Here is a 22,196-nt window from a genome sequence, read left to right as displayed (position 1 = left end):
CGGAATCAAGGCAGTGGGTTTCTTCTTTTTGGAGCATATAATCTTGATGTAGCTATATCTTAACTCTAATGTCCTCATTACTTTAAACGTCAGAGGGTTTATTCAGTGGACTACTGAGTTACAAAAACCATCAGATTATTTTATGTGTGTGCTATCATTAGTTGTTTGTTAAAAGCCTACTGGAGGTCAATTTTTTATTGTTTTTCTATGGATAAAAATTTCATTACGTATACTTTGTGTTTGTGTTCATGACAGAATTCATTTTTCTTGAGTGTTGCATGTACTTTAAAAAAGTACCTATTATATGTGGGTACAGAGAAGTAGCGTATATACTTATCAAGTTATTTGTGTGCTGATTTGAATGTATCGGTAAAAAGTGTGACTGGATGAAGATTATTCAAAGGGAACTAAATGAATGGTTTAAATCCGTAATATAATAGATACGGAAATACAAGAAAACTGAACAACAAAACTTACTGTATCTCAAAACGAACATTAATATTAATAATATTCAAGATAAAATTTCACATTATTGTAAGTCACTGGAAATATAAATGGCTGTAGGAAAAATATTGTTAAAATTGCACATTAGAATCATTTAAGGAAGTAATCAGGATTTATTTTTTCCCATCACACAAAATCGGGTCGTACTTAAGCAAGTTATACAACGATATTTCGTGACTTAATGTAAACCTTTTCTTCAGAGTAAATAAATATTTATTTATTGGGGCGGATACTTTCATAACTCATCTCTCTGTACTTCATTGTCTACTCCTAATTCTTCGTTTCCACTGATATTGTTTAAATTTCTTTGATTTTTATATTTTCCCATTATTTTCACTTTGTTGATGTATTTTTTTAAATTAATTAAATGAACTGACAAACACTTGTGTTAGGCTGTACAATGTGCTTGACTGATTAACTGTTTCGATCAGAGCTTCACTATATCCATTGCATAATGAATCTTTATGAATTAATAGACTATGAAACTTATTTACATAATTTAAAGGTTATGGAATATTTATAAAATCGTTCTCTTCAATTTCAGCTCAGTCTATTTGATGAATTTATAAGAAATCATTATTTCGACATTTTAAGGAGTAAGGATTTAGTAATCCACAATATTAAACTTTGTTAATATAGGACAGTAACTGTCATTTTTAAAAATGGGTTTGTAGGTAGTGATGAATGACAAACATTCGTGCACATACATATTTTCAATATTCTTGCTTAATTGAATAAACTAGTAATCATGGATACTTTGAATTGGATTCCCTTATTAGGCATCAGTAGTTTAATTCACCACTGTCCATACGATTAAGTTCGTGCATACATTTTCTTAGTTTAATACAAACTATTTTTCACATAGACGTTTAAAATAACTTGAGTAGACAGGCTTTGTCATAGTATATCAGTCCTTTACATAAGATAATCTTCTTTTGAAGTCCTTCAACTGTCGAACTGTTTTTTATGTACTGATTAGTCTATTTTTATAAGTAATTTACATATAAATTCGTGACTGTATATAGATTTGACATTGCTGCACAAATGCATTCATAGTAAGGACTAATAGAGTTGCATAATTTTAGTTTGGTCTTCTATTACGTGAGCATTAAATTTTCCTGCTTCCCAATTCAGTGACTATTTATGGTTTATACGACGTGTAGAAATTGTGTTATATTAACATAACTATTTGAAGCAATGGGATTAATAGAATTTAGCAAAATAAAATAAAAGTCATATGTCATACTTATTTGGATCGTAAAATTTTACAGTTTGGCTGTCAGAAATAGGTTTAAAATACTCTTCAGTGAAACTCAATATTCATCTGAAGTCTCAATGAATAATCGGTTAATTTTAATGAAGACTTGGAAATGGATTTATAACTGCGAAGGTTCTCACTAGAGAGATAATGTACACATTTGACATCCTACGAATAGTTTCACAATGACTCGTTCGGTGGCATATATTTTCCAAATCAGGTTACACGAAACAATTCATTGGTCTCTTACTTTGAAATTAGTGATCTGAGTACTTTAATGAGGAATAGGAAAATTATGTAGTTAACCTAGTCGACAATCAGAATAGGTCTCAATACGGTCATATGAGAATTATATAAGATGAAGTAAAATATGAATCAAGTATGCTTACAACTGAGTTGTCCCTGAATGAGAATGAATAAGTTGTTCAATAGTACACCTTAACGTCTGATGCTGTTATTTAATGATGAAAAGTATTGCAGGATGTACGGTAGAACACTGACTGAGACTGATGACGTTTTATAAACTCTCACAGATTTCACTGGTTACTTTCATTAAATTTATGACTGAACATATTTAGTCAGTACATAATCTGTTAGGATGTAAATGGCATAGATTAAAATTCTTCAATGTATTATCGTAAACGTGTGGTGTGGCTATATGTCCCTGCCTATTATTGCCTAAAAAATCCTTATACATAGGCTCAAACACCAAGCAAATTATTGTGAGAGATATCAACAAATACATTGTTTGATGTAATTTTAGTCGTTAATAAGTGAATGAGAAGACCAGCGCTGTTTAAATTCCAATACAAACTTATCTGAATTGATGATTCCGAGTTGATTAGTTAATTGAAACAAACTAAACTTATCGTAAGTTAATGATAAGCGGGTTTTTTTAGTTACAACATATTTCCCAATCTATGCTATGATTTACCAAATCTGTATTTAATTAAGCAAACATTTTAGCGTGAAAAATGATTTTGACCCTTTGATTTTAATTAAAGTGAATTGTTCTTTCTAAATTACTTCTAAATTCATAACATAAAGAAGTGATTCCAATAAAATTCGTTCAATGAAAAATTACCGAATTCATTCAAAAATGTATGAATACAAAATAGACTACTTGTGAATAAGCACATGAAATTCTCTAAATTTTATTAAGACGTTAATGAACAAAACGAATATTTCAAGACATAAAAGTTTTGGAATTTTCTCACTATTATGTTTGGTAAAAAATTGTACACTTCATTGAAGTAATAATTTGTAATCCGTCGTAAATTGTTTTGATGAGGAAATCGATTTCATTTCATGTAAAATGTAGTTAATAACAGATAAAACAAGACTTAGATACAGACTGAGATGAGCTGATGATTAATGCTTGTTTCAAACTGCATTATGATTAATGTATACCAAAATAAGAACCTGCAGTCTATTTTACAAATATAACAAATGTAAACGTATATTTACTTGGTATTGTTTACTTGCATCTTCCCGCATATGTGTACATCCCGTGCTAACTGCCTCGATATTGCCTGAAGTCACAAGCTTTATAAGCAAAGATGGATAGTGGCTAGCAGTGGAATCCGGGAGGCGCGCTCTGTCCTATTTGGGACTCGTTAGCTGGATGTACATGCATCTCGGAGTTGACGTGCACTCTGGGACTCGAACCCAGCACCGTTTGCTTCAAACGCCATCGCGTTAGCCACTTAGCTGCTGAGTCCTGATAGTCACCTGCTTGTGCAATGGGGTGCTAGCCACTATCCATCTTTGCTTATAAATGTAAACTTGATTTATTCCGTTGAGAATCGATTCATTTGTTTGGTTTATTCCTATTGAATTATTGTCTCATTTTTCAACACAACAATAATATGACTTAATTGATTCATTTTACTTGACATTACTTGTATTTTAAATACGTTTTATTACTTTTTCTTGTCACTTCTGTAGTCTAGGGTAGTTAGTGATAAATAAACTGGTATTCTCAAGTATATCAAAACACTCAAAATTAGGCTATACGAATGATTATGTAATAGAAAGTTTATAAATTGAATCAAAATAGCATTGAATTAGATCGACTTCATATAATATCTATAGTCTGTTTAACAATTAAATAATCCAAAGATAGTTTCTTTTAGTAAACCTTCGAAAATGGAAGTTTTTAAAACTAGGAAGTATAAGATAGTTCTGTTGTTATTTGAACTCAAGATTTTTCATGAATGAGAACTCATGAATCAATAAAGTCTAAGACCCTTTGGCACAGATCTGCCAGTGAGTTGAAACTCAAGAACAATAAGGAGTGCATTCTGGCCAGTGTCGTCTGTTGGTATTAGCTTTGTTTTTCTATAAGCTGACTTGGTTTAGATGAATGTCAACATTAAATTTTAACTTTGGAACAATCTACAGTAAATCCAAACAGGAATATTCAAAGTAGGTCACTGTAGCAGAGTATTAATATGCAAAAAATCGACATTCAGGTTTGTTTCGATTCCCATGTGCATACGCCGGGTCGTGGATTTGCACAGGTGGGGAGTTCACTACTAAGATGAATCGGCTATTCAGTGCTTCCAGGTTTTCAATGGTGGTCTACCAGAGACTGGTTCATGATTTCAATAAATAAAGTTGGTAAACTTTCACTGAAATTCCAAGACCAAACAAATACATGTGCAAGGCTACTTTGAAAGCGGTACTATAAATATTGGCGGAATTCAAATGGTAAGCTCTAATTTCGGCAGTTTATCAAATGAAACTCGCTATGTAAAAAATGCGATTATAGGATAATTTTCAAGCATCAATAATATCTGTCCAGCTGTAAAATAAAAAATAAATCAATGAAAATATTTAAAACATGATGAAGGCTTTTGAAATTCAGGCCAACTAATTCCGTAACTGTTCAATATCAGACTAAAGTAATCGGTAAGATTATAATTTAGGGACGACATTTGAGTGACGCTAAAGTGACCCTGAGAATCGCTATCTACAGACTAGGACTAAATGACGGTTATAAAGCAGTGTGAGGAAATAGAATTATGATTTACAGTCGATGGTTAGTGTTAGGAGCTAGATTTAGAATTTTTATCACAAACCGACATCAGCTAAAATGCCATCCATTGATTTTGACTGTTATGTTGAATGAAACTATTTTGGTATTTTTGTGGGAGAATTGTCTCCCATGGAAAATATCAGATATAGTTTTACTAAATAGTGCAAACAACATTCATCAAAAACCTCCATGCAAGCATTTCATGGTGATAGATATAATTTTCATGATTATGAATAAGAAATATATGTATAAATGATTGCTTTACAAGTTGTTACAAAATGTTAAGCGTTCACGCTCGAGACTGAAGGCCTTGGGTTTGAATTCCGTGGGCGGGATCGTGGATGTATACTGTTGAGGAGTATCACAATAGGACGAAACGGCTGTCCAGTGCTTTCAGATTTTCAATGGTGGTCTAACATCAATCAGTTTATGATCTCAATCAAAAACCTAATAATCTCCACAACCCTATACTGTTGATTTAATTTATTTTTCAATATCTCTGTCACTTAGAAAGTTATTCTTTTGGAACAGTTAAGAGATTGTTGATATTTTCGAAAAGGAAAACAAACAAAAAAATCTTTACCGGATATTTATGAATTTAAAAAATAATAGACGATTAGATATTGTAATTGATGGATTCACTAATTCATTCATTCATTCATTTAAACAAATTTAAGTGAATTTAGTTTCATTCCCAATATAAGGTAGATGTACAATATTGCACGCAAGTACCCATATACATTTTCAGTGCATTTTATCAGAGCTAAATGGTTATAGAATAATAACTGTGATAATATTTAGTGATATCATTCATTAAAAAGTCTTTCTAAGCATACTTTTGATTGATTGAACCTTAGTTAGTTGACTGATTGTTTATGAGTTGTGTACAATTTGATAGATTGATAAATATACCCAATTAATTGATGTATGAGATGATAAAAATTGATCAAACTTTAAACACAAGCATTATATCATAAGTTGTTTGAGACCAATCAATAGAAAGGTAGCTAGCTTCTGGTTATTTTAAGATATTTACTACCTAAAACAAATAAAAGCCCCTCTCATCACTTTGTGTTAATCAGAGAAATACCTCATTGAACTGAAGTAGGTCACATTTGAGCTCCGGAATTCAGTTGGCTTAAAGAAAGGACTATAATAATATCACACTTCCTACTTCTTAGTGATACATCAGTAAAAAGCTTCACATTTAAGTGAAACTCTTACCTACTAACCAAACATACAATATTACTTCACAGATTGAAATCATGAGTCAGTTGAAGCTAGACCACCATGGGAAACATGGAAGCACTGGACAGCCGTTCCGTCCTAGTACGGGACTCCTCAGCAGCGCGCATCCACGACCCCGCACCCCGCGGGGTTCGAACCCGGGGCCCACTGGTTCCGCGCGCGAGCACTTAACCATTAGACCACTGAGACGGCATCCAATGGTGTTAATGTCTAACTTCAACCAATCCACGAAGTTGCGCCACCGTATACCATTGTCTTCAATATTATCATTTGATAACATCAATATCAATCAGTTTATTTGAATACATTTAGGGGAGCTATTGCAACAGATCAGTCATACACAACGTTTTAATTTTAAAGGTTCAAAACAAAATATGTAAAAAATGTTTTGCGATAGCAGTTGAGCTTTAAAGGTCTTGGAACAGTTCTACTTTTACCCACCAGAGTTCGTAAAAAATCTGTAATGTACCTATGCTTGTCAAGTAACTTATCAATTATATATATATTCATAAATCAACAATCGATCGATGTATGGATAGGTGACATTGTGAACATCAAGACAATAAATCTAATTAAGAACTCATCGACTTAGATTAAATCCTTGTCTGTACCACAAATGCTTCATAAATCTCACTTACTTTTATAATTTGAATTATTGTGATCCACAGTGAAATTGTTTTGGTAGATCCCTAATTTTATTTTGAATTTTTCTTCAGGAACTAGTTAAATGGATCAAATTACGTTTGGACAAGCATTATAAACGTTTATGGCATTGTGTAATTGTACGAGGTCAATACTCATCATTCTATTCTTATCAACCAGGTTATTCATTTTGTTTCCGTCATGGACCACGTGTATTTCTATTGTTTAAAACACCGAATACTTAAAAGAAATTATTATTTGTATGTTTGCTTGTGTATTTCTAATCGTTTCTACATATCATCATTGAAGTCATTTAACCGCCCATACATTCTTAGCAACGACAGCAAAGTGAACAAGATATAGAATAAAACATACCGGATCTACCAATTACGATTTATTTTAATGCGGTTGTATAAGTTAAAACAAAAGAAAACCTTCGCTCCTAACCGAGCTGTAATTCTTTAATCTTTTTGTTTAACATGGAATTTTTTTCTAGTTATTACTTTGGTTGTTTCGCTTTACATGTTATACTATTCTTAGCACAATTTCCATGGGATATCTTAGAATTGATGGATTGTCGTGTGCATTTCTAATAGTTTATTTAACTTCATCCAGTAATGAGGCGTGAATATAAACTAGAATGAATTATTTTATTGCATACGTTTGTATTTGATCATAGATCTAAAAATACATTTGTAAACATTATCCTAAGTAGTCATATGACCTCAAAATCTGACGTTCCTGAATGAGGTTTGTTCAGATTTTCTTCAACATTGATAGACAAGATAGTGAATATTTCTTCAACTTGAAGATATTGTACTTTAAAGCCGTTAATGTATGAGCGTGGGCGCAAATTTGACATAATATTCATAGTTGTTCCCTGGAGATACATTTATGTCAGGCTGAAAAAAATGATATCAATCATGTTTCCGGCAAGAACAAAAACACTGTTAAAACTAGAATCTTATCTGTGATTCAAATGAGTGGGACGTTTATTATATTTTTAAATCTGTTTGTTGAAAAAAAATTAAATAACAAAGGTTTATGGTCTGGAAATGCGGTTGTCATCTAGTTTTAGCTTCTAATCCTCATCACTATCTGCCGATTTTAAAAATATGTCGTTTATTAACTACGATAAAATTGAGTTGTTGTGTAGTTAATTTACATTACCTCAATTACTGTTACGCTAAGTTAATGTAATCTTGCCCAAGTACAATGTCAGTAACAAGCCTGAAGTTCTAATTGAACGTTATCCCATGTATATATCTCAATGGTTAGTTAAATATGTAAAACCAATTTTAGCATACGGTATGATTGTAAATAAGATTATGAATGAGAAATCCCACATACGCGAAATTTATTTTCCCACAATTACAGAGATTTTCTGTTATTAAGTAGTCTCTCCATGAATACTTTAAATATTGCACTGGTAATCATGGATATAGTAGTCACTTCGTACATAACCACTGCTTGTTTAAATCAACTTTATTTAGTCTTTGACGTGACTTTCGGATCAGCAATGGTTTTTGGGTTGACCGGGATTAGGAAGAGGATAATGAGTTGTCGTATCTCTAGTATGTTGAAATTGAAGCCAATAGTTTCTTATTACACATATAGAATCAATAAGTAGGGTATTGTGTTTATACTTGTATTCTCTAAGATTAGTCTTTTAGAACACATGGAACTTCATACTAAGGTTCTACGTTTTGTATTATAAGTTACATACTCAGCAACTTTATACATATAATAATGATTGTTTTTCAGTCTCCTAGTTGCAAAATATTCCAAGTAACTAATTTAGCCAAATACTGAGTAGGTCATTTGACTGACTTACAATGAATATGAATCGTGCTACGAATATTCAATAAAAAATGTAAAGATAATTTACAGATTAAACAACATTATTTTTAAATCATAGCTGGCAATAAAATTCACAGTGTAAGTTTCATTCTATTTCTAACTTATCAAATAGATTTAGTTGGATCTTCATAATGAAATCTCAATCCTGTGTCTACCACCCATTCGAATAATTAACATCACGCTGACTAGACATGTAAGTGGCTTTTTGTTTAGAGTAGCAGTGAATAAATTCTATCATCAGTGCAAATATCAACACTTAGATTTCAGTACATTCATACGATGAGACTACAAAAGACCAACTGTTCGTTACTAACCCCATCGGAATGTAAAATATAAAACATTCAACTACATTTAGTACTTAAGAATCTTCGGCTTCATCAAATATCCTAAAAGAGATCGATCAAAATTTTAATATTGAATATTAACAACGTAAAAAACTCAATCACTTATGAATAATAAATAAAATTATTTCATATTCATAGTTCCCTTTTTATTAGATTAGAAAGATCAATAACGATGATTTGTGTTGAATAATATAAATTCATGAGTACCATGCGGTTTTCATACAAAAATTTGACAAAAACATCAAAGGCTATTTTAACATCTCCACAGTAGGAAAATAGATAAGTCGGCGGCTTAAGCAGGTCGCTAGGCGTAATAACTAGGAGAAAAACAAACCATATCAAGTACATAATTATGCAATGTATCAGAGAAAACATTAAATATTAGCAGTAATAAACAAACTAGTTTGTGAATTATTTATATATATATGTGTTTCTTACTAGAAATAGGAATAGTTCTTTGAAGAAATACTTATATGTCGATTGATAGTTTTTTATACATAGCGCATAGAAAAGGGAAACAGTAATTTTACCGTTTTAATAACGAAAAGAGGAATATATTTGGTGCACATCAGAAATTCGTTTGAAGAACGTATTATTATTATTATTAACTTGACGGACTTACAATAAACAATAACGTGCTATAGTTTTATTCTCGATGAACCTCTTCAAATTGGTTAATGGTTACACTTATACAAAAAATTTTGAAAATATATGTATCTATACTCATTGTAAAATATTACTTGAAACGGTCAGGAAGTTCTTGTACTAGGTGTAACATCATATTATTTTAATGGAACAGGTTTAGATAGTAAACAATATTGAAAAAAAAGCAAACGTTTCTTTTTTTTATCATAAGATATATGCAACACCATGATTGCGAAATCCTTCTTTTTATGTGTATATGTATGTGGTGGTGTCCAATTTATCTAAATGCAGCCATGATTTGGTTATCTATTGAAGTATGAACACTTTTGATGCGGGCAAATCAAATATAGTCTTAAAATAATGAAAAAACCGATGAAGTAATTTCAAAGGATAGAAACTAAAATGGTATGAATTACTTCAATTTAGAGTAGGATGTTGTTTGCTTTATGCTTTTAATCACTAAATAACACAATGAAATGAGACGAAAAGTCATCTACTATCTAACAGATATGCTCAAGTGTAAGAAATTCTAAACATTGTTTACAGATGATATGTAAACCTCTACCACAGTTTAGAAATCGAGTTGTTCTGTAGTAAACATTAATCAAAGAAATCAATTGTGGCCTGTATTGAGTAGTAATTAGTTTCAAGTTAAATGATGGGAGACAATGTCTTGGATGCAGTGAATCTATTTTGCATAACATTTACCACTAATAAACAAAGTGTATCTACAATTCTGAGGAAAACTGATACTTTTTTGTACAATTTGGACTATTATGCACTAGTGTTATTTGTAGAGACAATATTACTGCAAATATTACTCACTACAAGCTTTAATATGACTCAAAATAGAAAACGCATATTGCAGCAACGAGACAAATATTGTATAGTATACAGATACAGACAAGCAAACATGACATGTATAAGCGTAGAATTACAAGGACATGAATGTAAGAGGTATGATATTGAGGGTCATAATTTCCTGTGGATAGAGTATTGTTATTAGGATAATAAACATGACTCAAACAGTCACATGCTGTCTGGGTTATTAAAGCCTATCGAAAAACTAGGATGAGTCACGCGTGTACCATATGTTAAGAGCGTGGATCCTAACAAAATATTACATTTCAGGGAAAAAGTAGTTACTAGAGTGTAAGGTTATCTCATCAACGCAGTCTTGTTTTATTTCCCATCATCATTGTTATCATCACATCAATATACAGTAAATACCAACACCGATCCAAATCCCTCACGTACCACTTGGCCGTGGACTGGTATGTCTGCATAAGGCAGTATGTCATCTTTCCTTGCTAAAAAGTTATTCTGGTGTTTTGGATTTATCAGGAGGAATTGACGGTGGAAAATGTCAGTTTATTTAATTCATTTTAGTCATTTGATGGGCGGTATTCGTAACGGATTTACATGAGCTTTAGGCTTGAAGTGTTGACATCAAAATAACATAAAAAGAACCGTTTCTACTATAATATATCATAATTTGTACTTTAGTAAACACTTAAGAGAACACCTCAATTGAAAAACATTGATTTATTATATCAAAACTTCATTTTATACGAGCTATCATGAAAAGCTCTTAATAAATTCAATAAAAGTACAAAATGGTTGACTTTCTCTACAAATTATAAACATGTATAGTAAGCATAAGCTAATTTTTCTTTATTTAATTGGCAAAGATTCATGTAGGTAATTTAATTTTCCTGAACTAAAATCAGTAACACATTGTCCATCTCCATGTAAAATCCATTTAGTTGTTAATAGTCCTTCAACTCCAACTGGTCCGCGAGCATGAATTCTCCCTGTGTTTATGCCAACCTCAGCACCTGTTTTTAAAAATTAAGACAGTAATATCTATATTTTGATTTTAATAGACACAATTCACATGATAAAATAATCATTCAATGAAACACAATAATCTTCACAACCTCATAGTGAAAAGAGGTTTACTCAGATTGAATTTCATTACTGGACGTTGTTTCGATATCGCTAAATTTGTCCAACAACAATTCCTATGTTTCAATTACAGTGCTTGGATTTATTTCATTTCAAGCCATTCAATTATTTGCTCAGTCCGGATATACATGCTTCCATAGGAACGGCAAGATAACCTTAGTGTTGAGTGAGTTAAAACTAATGACTTGTAACTAACTGGTTGTATTAAGCAGATTTGCATGTCTCATTCGTATTAATTGGAAATTGCTTAATGGATATTGTTTTTACGATATAGCGTTGATTTTATTTTAATTATCAATCCACGTTAAGGAACGACAATAACCAGTCAAGATCGAGGTCTACAGGACAAGCTGTGACTGATATGTTGAGAGATTCGAACACTTCATTTCTACCTGAAGTTTGTGCTGATGATGTTGTTCAGAAGAACAATGAAAACTCCACGACCAAACCATCCAGCTTAGAGAACGAAACTCTAACTAGAACAACGTTATATTGGATTCGCCTCTTGATCTAACCGAAATGTACAATAAAATCGTAAAACAATAGTTCACTTCACTGATTATATTTAGATACATGTCTAGTCACATACCTGATCTGTACGTAATGTGGAAGTACTATATATATATAATGCAGTAAACATATATACTTACCTAACCCAAATCGGTAACCATCAGCAAATCTTGTACTTGCATTATGAAAAACGCATGCGCTGTCTGTTTTTTGAAGAAATATTTCGGCTGTAGCTTCTAGATATTCAAAGAGAAAAAAGTGAGAGTTATATAGTTAAGAATTTGATTTGGTAACTATCTGACAGATAAGTCAGTTCAATGGATATATTAGAGCATGTTAAATATTTACAGTGTGGTCTATTTTGATTTAGATTGATGCGGAAGAAATGGTATTCTAGAAACTATTGCTTCGAAGCAGATTTTAAAATTCGTTATCACGAAATTCATACGAAGGTTAAATTTCTAGGTACCTCTATTTGAAAATCATTCAACAATCAGTGAATCTTCATTTATTGATAATACGAGTGGTTTGCGTAAAACAAATAGAGTCCAACACAGTGATAGATTACATGATTAGATAAACTCTGCTCTAGCTAATTGACATGCTTTATATTCTGTCGTTTTGTAATTCATATATTCAAAAGAAACAATCCACCAAGCTGGTACAATTCATCAGTGATATAAGAACGTTGATGATCTTAGTTTTGTGGATTGCGTTATTTATTTTATTATTACTTTCAGTAGTGTAATGTATGATTATTGTCCATTACTTTCAGTATTCAATGTTTCTTTACTGAGTCATTACCCGCCTGGAGTCCCTCCGGGGGCTACTGCCGGTCGCAAGCCCGGATAAAGGAGGAGGGTTGGGCATGGGGTTAGCGACCCCATCCCTTAGAAAACCAACTCGCTAAAAAACCCTAAACAGAAAATATTATTCAAACAGAATGATTCACGTATGTAATAATTCAAATATGCTGAACCAAAATTTATTTTAGGTCAAGATGTGAGTTTATCAAAGGTTAAACATTATGAATAGAAGCATTGATATGTTAAGATAACCTTTCAGATATATCTAATATCGCAATACTAAGAATACAATTATCCATTATGAATAAATGTTTTGCATACTTCCAGTCATTAGTTCTAACTCACTAAATACGTCAATTTCATCTAGCAATTTCAACTCATATAGAATAACCGTGGCTTACAGGCATTTTGCTAAAATCTTTATTTGGATTTATTTAGGTGTATTCAATTACTTGGGCGAGAAATAGTGGAACTTATGAATCAGGTTATTAAACTAACATAAATGTAACTAACAATCAGGTGTAAAATCAATGCGAAATACGTCTGCATCAATAATATAGATTATTTTTAAACCTATAGAGTAGTAAACATATATTTCATTTAGTTAAAAAGTTATCAATGATGTGCTCTCTGTCAAAGCTTGTATAGACAGTTACATCCACTATGTGAAACGACTATAGTCAGTATTTTACATTAAGTATTTTTATATAAATAAAGTGTGGTCAGAGTTTTAACGTAGCGGATAAAGGTGATTTTCAGAGATTATTATTCTATCGTTTGTCTTAGACAGAGATGACTTAATTTGTTCGGTTCAAAGATTATAAATAAGTACAGTTCATCATCTAATATCTTACCGTTTTAGAAGCTTTAGTAGACCTTCCTCAACAATATTCAAACAACTTAATCGATAAAAGTGTTACACTCTTGTTCTCATCAGAAGATTATTATTACTTTGTGTATTTAGCAGTTTTCTTTTAAAATGAATTGCATGACTATTATTGTTCACATATTAATCTCTCTAAAGTGTTAAGTAGAGATCAGATACCCTTAACTTTAAGATATTTTAAACAAATCTACTAACCAACATCCTTGATAAACTCTTTTGAAAACTAGAAAAATAATATTTATCCATCTGCTTGTAACAACATGTTATTAACTGCAATCAACTGTTAAATATGAAGCAAAATGGATTTTAATCTCGAATTAAACAGAGAAGTTATCACTGATTATGTTAATTAACTGAATTATATTGGTATTAAAGACTGAATACTAAGATTAATGTATGTAAATTTCTAAGATTTGTTACAATTTGGTTGTTAATCAAATCTCTTCGAGCTGTCATCTCTGACTGTGACATCGGGTGAGATAGAATACATCTCACGACGAAAACCGGATTCTTCAGAAATCCATATGAACTTATTTAATGAGTACCAAATAAAGTGAAACATGAACTTACAAACTTTAAATGACTTTCTCTCACTTAATATATTGACTAACTTCTAGTAGTATACTAGTAGTCGATTACTTTTTTTTGGAAACCACAGATATGGCTGTAGATAGTGTTTTATAAATCCTATAGTTAATATTAAGTCGATGAATTTCGTTCTTCTAATCAGGATCAAGTGCCACTCATATTAGAGATTGTCCATCAGTCATACTATAAAATAAGCCCCTGAATTGTAGATTTAATTCATAATACGAAAGTATTACCGTATTTGACTGTCAGTAAATACTGAATATTCTATGAATTATTTATCATTACAACTCATATAATCTTTTTGGTCACTTCTACGTTATCTAATGAAAACACTATCTTTAGTCAATAAGCTCGAAAGGAAACCTATGGTAATACTGTCCTTTCTTCATATCATCAGTTTGACAAGTTGAAACAAACCCAATTAAATATTTATCTTACTTGTGTAGTCGCTTGCTAAATAAAGCAGAATTCTAAATTTTCTGTTTAATGACAAATATTAAATGCGATTTTGAAGAAACTTAGTTCTTCCGAGTATTTGGATTCATATCATTCACTGTTACAACCAATCAATTAACTGACTAGTCAGTAATTTCCAAGTAAAATAAACCTAGGATACAGTTGAATGTACGAAATAATTATAATTCTACAATGATTTTAAATGTTTGGATCCTTACTTTTTCAAACTACGGAAGTATAACGATCAGGAAGCTATTTAACACGATATATTAACTCGACTTGTGTGCTCAAGAAAGATCTAAACGCACTAAACAGCACACAAGATGGATTTAAATGGGTTTTTATCTGGTTAGTTCAAAAATCATATTGGACTCCTTAACTGATACATTGCAAAAAAGAAAAGCGCAAAAAATCAAATCAGTTACATTACAACTAAAAAAGTGGCTGAACCGTTCAAAAATTAATCTTTATAAGACTAAGCATCTCTCTCTGATTTTGGGATATCATAGAAGTGTATAGATTTTAACCATCTGGGTTACTTTTCGAGACAAAATGTTTTCATGAACAGGATATCACTCAATTCAGATTGTTCAAGACATTTACAAGTCTTATCATTATCAGTCAAAGATATCAGTATAATACAACAAAGTTAAATTGTTCGACTATTTTTAAACGGTTAAAATGTTTACTTTCGATATATACTAATGTTTTGGATAGATTATTTTAACTCATACAATTTCATAGGGTATGAAGTGAAATTGCTTATCTTACTGTCTTCCGTTACAATCGATTCAGTATGCGCACTTCCATACGATCCAATATACTCGATAGCTTCATCTACGCTTTCTACTAATTCTACAGTACATTCTAGATCACCATATTCATATGATAAATTCTTTGCTGGTTTCATTTCATCTGTTAAATTTTGACCTAAACGTATCATACCTGGTCCAGCATACAGTTTCACCTGAGGAAAAGAACAAAGTAAATAACAACCATACTGAAACAAATGATAATTTAAGTTATCAAACACTAAACTGATAATTGGACAACATGTAACAACATTTATTCAATAAAATGAAATGGCGCTTTCATCACACAGATCGTTGATGAGCCTCATTTTGTGATGAAAAAGCTGCCTAGTACTGCCTGATTATCAGTGATTATCTAGTTGCTCCTTGTGCATGATGAAAGCCAACTTAATACTTTATAATGTTTATCGTTTTATCTCTGGTCTGTCATTAATTAAACACAAATTTTATCTTATTTGATACTTACTTTATGATCTCGTAAATGATTACATAACCTTTCCAATAAGCCTGATTCAGCATGTGATTTATGCACAAGTAAAGTTTCCATTGCATTGCAAGCTGATGGATAATCACACTTTGAGTCAATAACTAAAAAAAACATAAGAGAAGACAAATAAAGTCACAGTGAATATTCATATAGTTCATACCTGCTTTGAATTTTATGCTTTTAAGACAAGGTCCTGGGTTCGAATTCTATTCGCGGGATCTTGGATGAGCACTGCTGAGGAGTTTCATACTAGAACGATATGGTCTTCCAGTGCTTCCAGGTTTTCAATGACGGTTTAACATTGATCGATTCATGATCTTAACCAAAAACTCAATGATCTCCACAACCCCATACTGATGATAAAGCGTAGTTGATGATTGATGAATTTAATTTTTGAATGACACGTGTTGCTGGTAAATTATGCCAGCTTGATCATCTTAATTTATATAACTGAAAACTACTCACTCCATTTTTGACTGATATCAATCTTGTACCCAGATAGATTAAGTTGAGCTAATAAAGTATTTTGAATCAGCTAAACAACGTCATTAGACCAAAGTTAAACGTGTTGAAAGAAATCACATTTTGTTGGTTTGGAGACAGAACTTTACCATACTGTCGAGTCAGTGATAGGTATGGAAAGTGACGCAAGGTGATGAAGGATGTGTCTCCTGACTGGTCAAACAGGTCAAGATCTCAAGGTCTTTCGGAGATATAGTACAGGTTTATCATTGTAGTTTAACATTTTCGAGTTAAATGAAATCATAACCTCTGGTTTCAACTTGATAGTTTACAAAACTCTGCACTACTGATAGATAGTCAAAACTCAGTTGTCTGAGTACTTATTAAACTAATATAACAATCGATCCTAGACTGCTTTTTAAACAATTTATAGCTAGAACTTAACGAGGAGAAAGTTGGTGAAAATTTAACACTGGTTTTAGGGAAATTAAAAAATGCGGAAGCATTAAACAAGGCAAGATAAAGAGTAAATAAAGGTTTACAATAACTCGTCCTTAACATGTAACTAGTTAAAAGCGAATGATACATTATTCTGCTGAAGTACTTTTTAACATGCATGACGTTTTAGTACACACTTCAAATCATATAACAAAGAAATCGTAAATTAAAGTCATATTTTATTTAGATAATCCAAAACCTTTTGATTTACCCCTTATTAACCTAGAATAGGATTTAGAAGTAAAATTCCGTGAAAACCAGCTGCACTAAACAATGTAAATGATGAAAATTCAATACCTAATAAATTTGTTTGTTTTTAAGCTAATTCAATATTACTTAACCAAAGGAAACATTAAATCTACACATTATGGAGTTAATTAGTTTCTCACTTAATCCTTCACATGATGATCACCTTATAAACAAATCTGGTTCAACTTTGACAATTTAAATCATTAAATTTTCATTCAACGTATCAATAAGTTGTCCCCTTGATGTTTTTAGTTTAATTGCTTAAGTGATCATACTGCCACGTTCTGACACATCGTTTCAAACTTGAATAATACAAATGTCAATTCCTGCAACATTCTCCAGTGAAAATAAACCTTAAAAATATATGAGAAGGGTTTTTGTGGATATTATAGTAATCTCAATGGTTGAATCAATTGAAGCTAGACCACCATGAGAAACCTGGAAGCACTGCACGGCCGTTTCGTCCTATTGTAGGACTCCTCATCAGTGCGCATCCACAATCCCGCCTCGCAGGATTGGAACGCAGGACCTGTCAGTCTCGCGTGAGAACGCTTAACCACTAGACCAATGAGCCGGCCGGAATTCAACGGCGTTAATGTCTAACTTCAAACAATCCACGAAATTGAGCGACACATCCACCATTGTCATCAGTGAGTTACTATCTCACATCAGACCCAGATGAACTCCATGGTCATTGCTTCCCACTAGAACTCCAGGATATACCTCTTGAAGCCAATCACTAGTGTGCATACTTCAAAGAATATAGTTAGTCAACCTTATGGATAAAAATAAAGCTTACAACTTAACAGCGAATAAAAAAAACACGATTTTGGTATAAAACAATTAATATAGTAAGAAGTGATTAAATTATAGTATGCTTTAGGTATTTAAAGATGGGCTTGTAGCAAGCCCACTAAACTATTTTATTATTTGTATACACGTTGTAATTTAAACATTTAATCCTTACTGTAAAATTATTTGTGAGTCTTATCGTGTGCATGTCTGCACTTGGTTCTTTTTATCGATCCCCCACATTGATTGTAAACACAGACAATCAATAATTTATCCACAATCGATTAGCATATGCACTTGTTTAACATATATATATATATATATATATATATATATATATATATATATATATATATATATCCACGCTTGCAGATTTTTACTAATCATTAACAATAAACTATCTCTACAACTGGTGTTCGAGCTCTTGAATAATCTCCAGTAAATTCATAATACAACGAGAAGATTTAGCCTGCGTAAATACTCAATCAACGGGATAGTATTTGTTGGAGGGATTAACCTCTACAGGCTAGAATTTTGGTTTGGAATGTTAGGGATAAAGAATTAAGGTTAGGTTTAGAGATAGAATCGAAAATACAATCTGTGTCAGGAGGTGTTTGTTGCAGTTTACGTACATGTCACATTCACAGTGTATGGTTGAACAAAAGATATTTTTGTTCGGTTTTAAGCATTTTAACTTCTAAATATGTAAGGACTTCACTTAGATATTATGTTATTACTCAGTGTTCTCTAAATTTCACTCTAGAAACTGATACAGGCTATATTAGATTTGATTGTTTCACTCAAGCTCGTCAGTATAGTTTACTTACACCAACTTATGACTGATTCATTTGTAACGATGTTCTTCAGCTGGAACTTATGTTATTATGGCTTTATTCACTGATACAGATAATCTCTTATTATAATCTGAAAATAGGATGAATTGTTTGCAGAATGCTATCCACTTGAGACAAGAGTAGTAAGTGCCATGGAGAAAGTAAATCTTAGTTGACCCATTTATACAATCTTGTGTTTGAATTTTGGAAAATCAGGTAATTTTGAATATAGGATAGCAAAAAAACAGACGTATCTTTCCATACTATTATAATGAACGAGAAAATACAAATGAGGATAACCGAATGTACCTGAATGCGAAATTACAGAACGTCTTAGTAAAATCTGAGAACCTCACAATTATTACTTCATTTGCAAAGTGTCCATCAATTGTTTCAGACTTGATTGTTCCTTCATTTCCACACCAATCATTCTTTGTTCTCGTTCCCTCCTTCTTGATCATCTTAGTCTTCTACCGCCAGGCATTTCACTTTCAAATGATGTTACGTACTACTTACATCTGTCGACATTAGTAGGGCACACCACACTATCACTTACTTAACTACCCGTGTTACCTCTCACCACTGCATCATGAAAATGACTGTTCATCGTTGAAATATTGTGTATTGCTATGAATCTTATCATAAAGTCATTGAATATAAATTAAATTTATGTCAACTGGCAAAGCTGTGAGGTTTATTTAACAAGTACTAATATAAATAAAGCAAGCACGGCAATATTTTTCCTGAATACAATGAATTCATGTCATATTTTTGTCGCATCCCCTTCAGTTACATAAAAGCTAATCAGCTTAGATATTTTCGAACTATTCAGATAACCTAGATTGAATTGCCCATCAATAAGTAATCAATTGTTGAGAACATGAACGTAATTAAAAACTAATAATGTTCACTCGTTGTTTAAATTTTTAAAGGGAATAAACTACATGAGACAACAGTTTGATTATAAGAAATCTATCTATGAAGTTATTAAAATATTCTGTTTAGGTTCACAGTATTATGTACTTTCAAAACTGAGCATAGTATCAATTACTGACTTTGGGTAAAAAGTATTATTTGATGTTCTACACTAAAAGACATACGTACATGTTGTTAAACCCGCTACTTGCATAAGGCTAATACAGGATACGTTAGTAACCGTAAATCAAAACGTAACATCAAACAGGAGAAACGTTTACTGAAGTAAGTGTCCAAATGTTCAGAAAAACAGATGTATTTATAGCTTTTGGTATAGGCTACATCATCACAATCCAGTCAATCCCCAAGCAGAAAGTTTATATAGTCGTTCAAGAACAGTATTTTACATTGATATTCTAGAAAGTTCTATCGTCCTTCGATTAGATGGAATCTTTTTGGCTCCTTTAGAGCTTATGGAGGCCTTGCCGTGTTTTCTGGTACCCACCCTGACATATATATATATATATGAAAGATTTCTGTTCTTGAACTGTTAAAATAATTTACAATTGTTAGTTAAATATACAAAACGGAATTGATCGTTTACATTGTTACTCAGCGATTGCCATTTTCATATATTTATATTATTGAAGTATTGTATTAGTGTTGACACTTTCCAGTAATTTCAATATTAAATGATTTACCTTTATACTTTTAACAAGAACAAGTTTTACTTACCTATTTTTATAGCTTTTTCAGGATCAGCTGCCGAATCAACATAAACGTGACAGATACCAGACCCATGACCCATGACAGGTACACCAGTCTCGGCTTTATTTGCTGCACTACGAATACTTTCAATCATTTTTGAACTACCTCTTGGAATGACTAAATCAACAAAAGATTGTTTATCTATACCCTGTAAAACATAATCCACATCTTTACGTCCTTCAAGTAGACCAACAGCTTCAGATGGTAGATTGACCATTTCTAAAGCTTCACCGACAAGTCTATGAAGTACTCGAACAGTATGTAAGGCTTCAGATCCGGGTTTTGCTAATAGACCATTGGCTGTAGCGATTGAAAGCGCAGCAACCTTAATGAAAGTTATTTAATTGACTTGTAATAATATGAAGCAGTTTCACATAGAAATTTCACTATAATTCGGAAGTGTTAGCAGTAGAAGAAATGAAATGTATTTGTCCTGTTAGGAGCTTTTCAGGTGGAAATACATGCTTACCAGTGTTGATGTTCATACTGGAACTAACTTAGTATTGCTTATTTTGTTGCACGTTAATCAATAAAATCTGACCTGAATTCATTAGTGAATATCAATAATGGGATAATACAAACCTTTATAAATAAGTTTGAGTTCCAGTTTTAATTTATGAGTAACCACTTAAACTAACATAATAAAACTATTATCGTGTCATTTATATCCTACAGTATATCAGTCGTGGCCTGAGTACTTTTCTGATGAACGAAACCTTGATTAAAAGAATTCCTAGAAACTGCCTCAAATCATATAACATTTAAAAAATACTTTATACTAATCAATCGAGAAACTTGGTTTGGGAAACGCATTGCAACTTGATCCGTAGAATTCAACCACCAGCTAAATCAATGCTCAGCGTAATACATTTTGCTAGTAAACCGACTAAATTATCGTAACGGTATTGTTAGTAAATAATCTTATAGACATTTTACTTGTAATAAAATGAATATCGGGAAAATTGAGACTATTAGAACTACAGAGAATCATTATTTGCATTTTAATAGTATAATTATTGAATAACCGGTTAATTACATTTCTATATTCCCTGTAATGTAAGCTTCCTTTGAACCCATTATTTATTGACAAAGGTTTTACCTTTATGAAAATATTGCGAATTATCTATGAATGTTTGAAAAATATACGGTAAATAAAAGCTTTCTTTCTGGTGCATTCTGTTAAGAGGAATAGAACACGTGGCGTTCTGGACTAAATAGCAGTTAAGATTATCTAAACTATAGATCCATAGTCAACTGAAGTCAGTTGAAGTTTATCATTAGTTAAAAGAAAGAACATAAGTTCACAAACATAAGAAATTACTTCGAGATAGAGAATTGAAAACCTTTTGGTGTATCTCTCTAGTGATTTCAATTATACCGTAGTCATAACAATTTTCTTCTTCAGGTCAAAGGACACTAATAATCACTAGATCATAATGAAACAGTTAACATAATATTTTTGTTAATTGATAATAACATTACTATTACACGTTTAAATTGAATGATAATCATGTAATAACAATGTGCATAGTTTCTTAAGCTGATTAAAATACTTAGTTATTAGTGTCATTCGGTGTCAAACGGTTGACTTTATATATATTTTTAAAGATATATCAATGAAC

General features: G+C 31.7%; 2 protein-coding genes across 4 annotated transcripts in view; one reads left to right on the top strand and one right to left on the bottom strand.

Moving 5' to 3' along the window:
* MS3_00007391 (uncharacterized protein) overlaps positions 1–7,194 on the top strand; it is a gene marked incomplete at its 3' end in the record, with an annotated part of 31,551 nt that extends 24,357 nt beyond the window's left edge. Inside the window, exon 6 of one of the 2 annotated variants that reach the window (XM_051215657.1) lies at positions 6,767–7,194. In XM_051215657.1, the coding sequence (XP_051066188.1) occupies positions 6,767–6,937 (171 nt within the window). The remainder of the gene's footprint in view (positions 1–6,766) is intronic. The other variant, XM_012939877.3, reaches the window with a different exon arrangement.
* A 3,877-nt stretch (positions 7,195–11,071) lies between these two features.
* MS3_00007390 (uncharacterized protein) overlaps positions 11,072–22,196 on the bottom strand; it is a gene marked incomplete at its 5' end in the record, with an annotated part of 30,233 nt that continues 19,108 nt past the window's right edge. For both annotated transcript variants that reach the window (XM_012939878.2, XM_051215655.1), the window contains 5 exons: positions 11,072–11,379; positions 12,160–12,255; positions 15,530–15,725; positions 16,037–16,158; positions 20,542–20,899. In XM_012939878.2, coding sequence (XP_012795332.1) covers positions 11,216–11,379; positions 12,160–12,255; positions 15,530–15,725; positions 16,037–16,158; positions 20,542–20,899 — 936 coding nt within the window. In that variant the 3' untranslated portion in view covers positions 11,072–11,215. The remainder of the gene's footprint in view (positions 11,380–12,159; positions 12,256–15,529; positions 15,726–16,036; positions 16,159–20,541; positions 20,900–22,196) is intronic.

The sequence above is a fragment of the Schistosoma haematobium genome, chromosome 4 (genome assembly GCF_000699445.3).
Source record: "Schistosoma haematobium chromosome 4, whole genome shotgun sequence".
NCBI lineage: Eukaryota > Metazoa > Platyhelminthes > Trematoda > Strigeidida > Schistosomatidae > Schistosoma > Schistosoma haematobium.
Note: the sequence above shows the minus strand (reverse complement) of the source record. Positions and strands in the feature narration are given on the sequence as shown.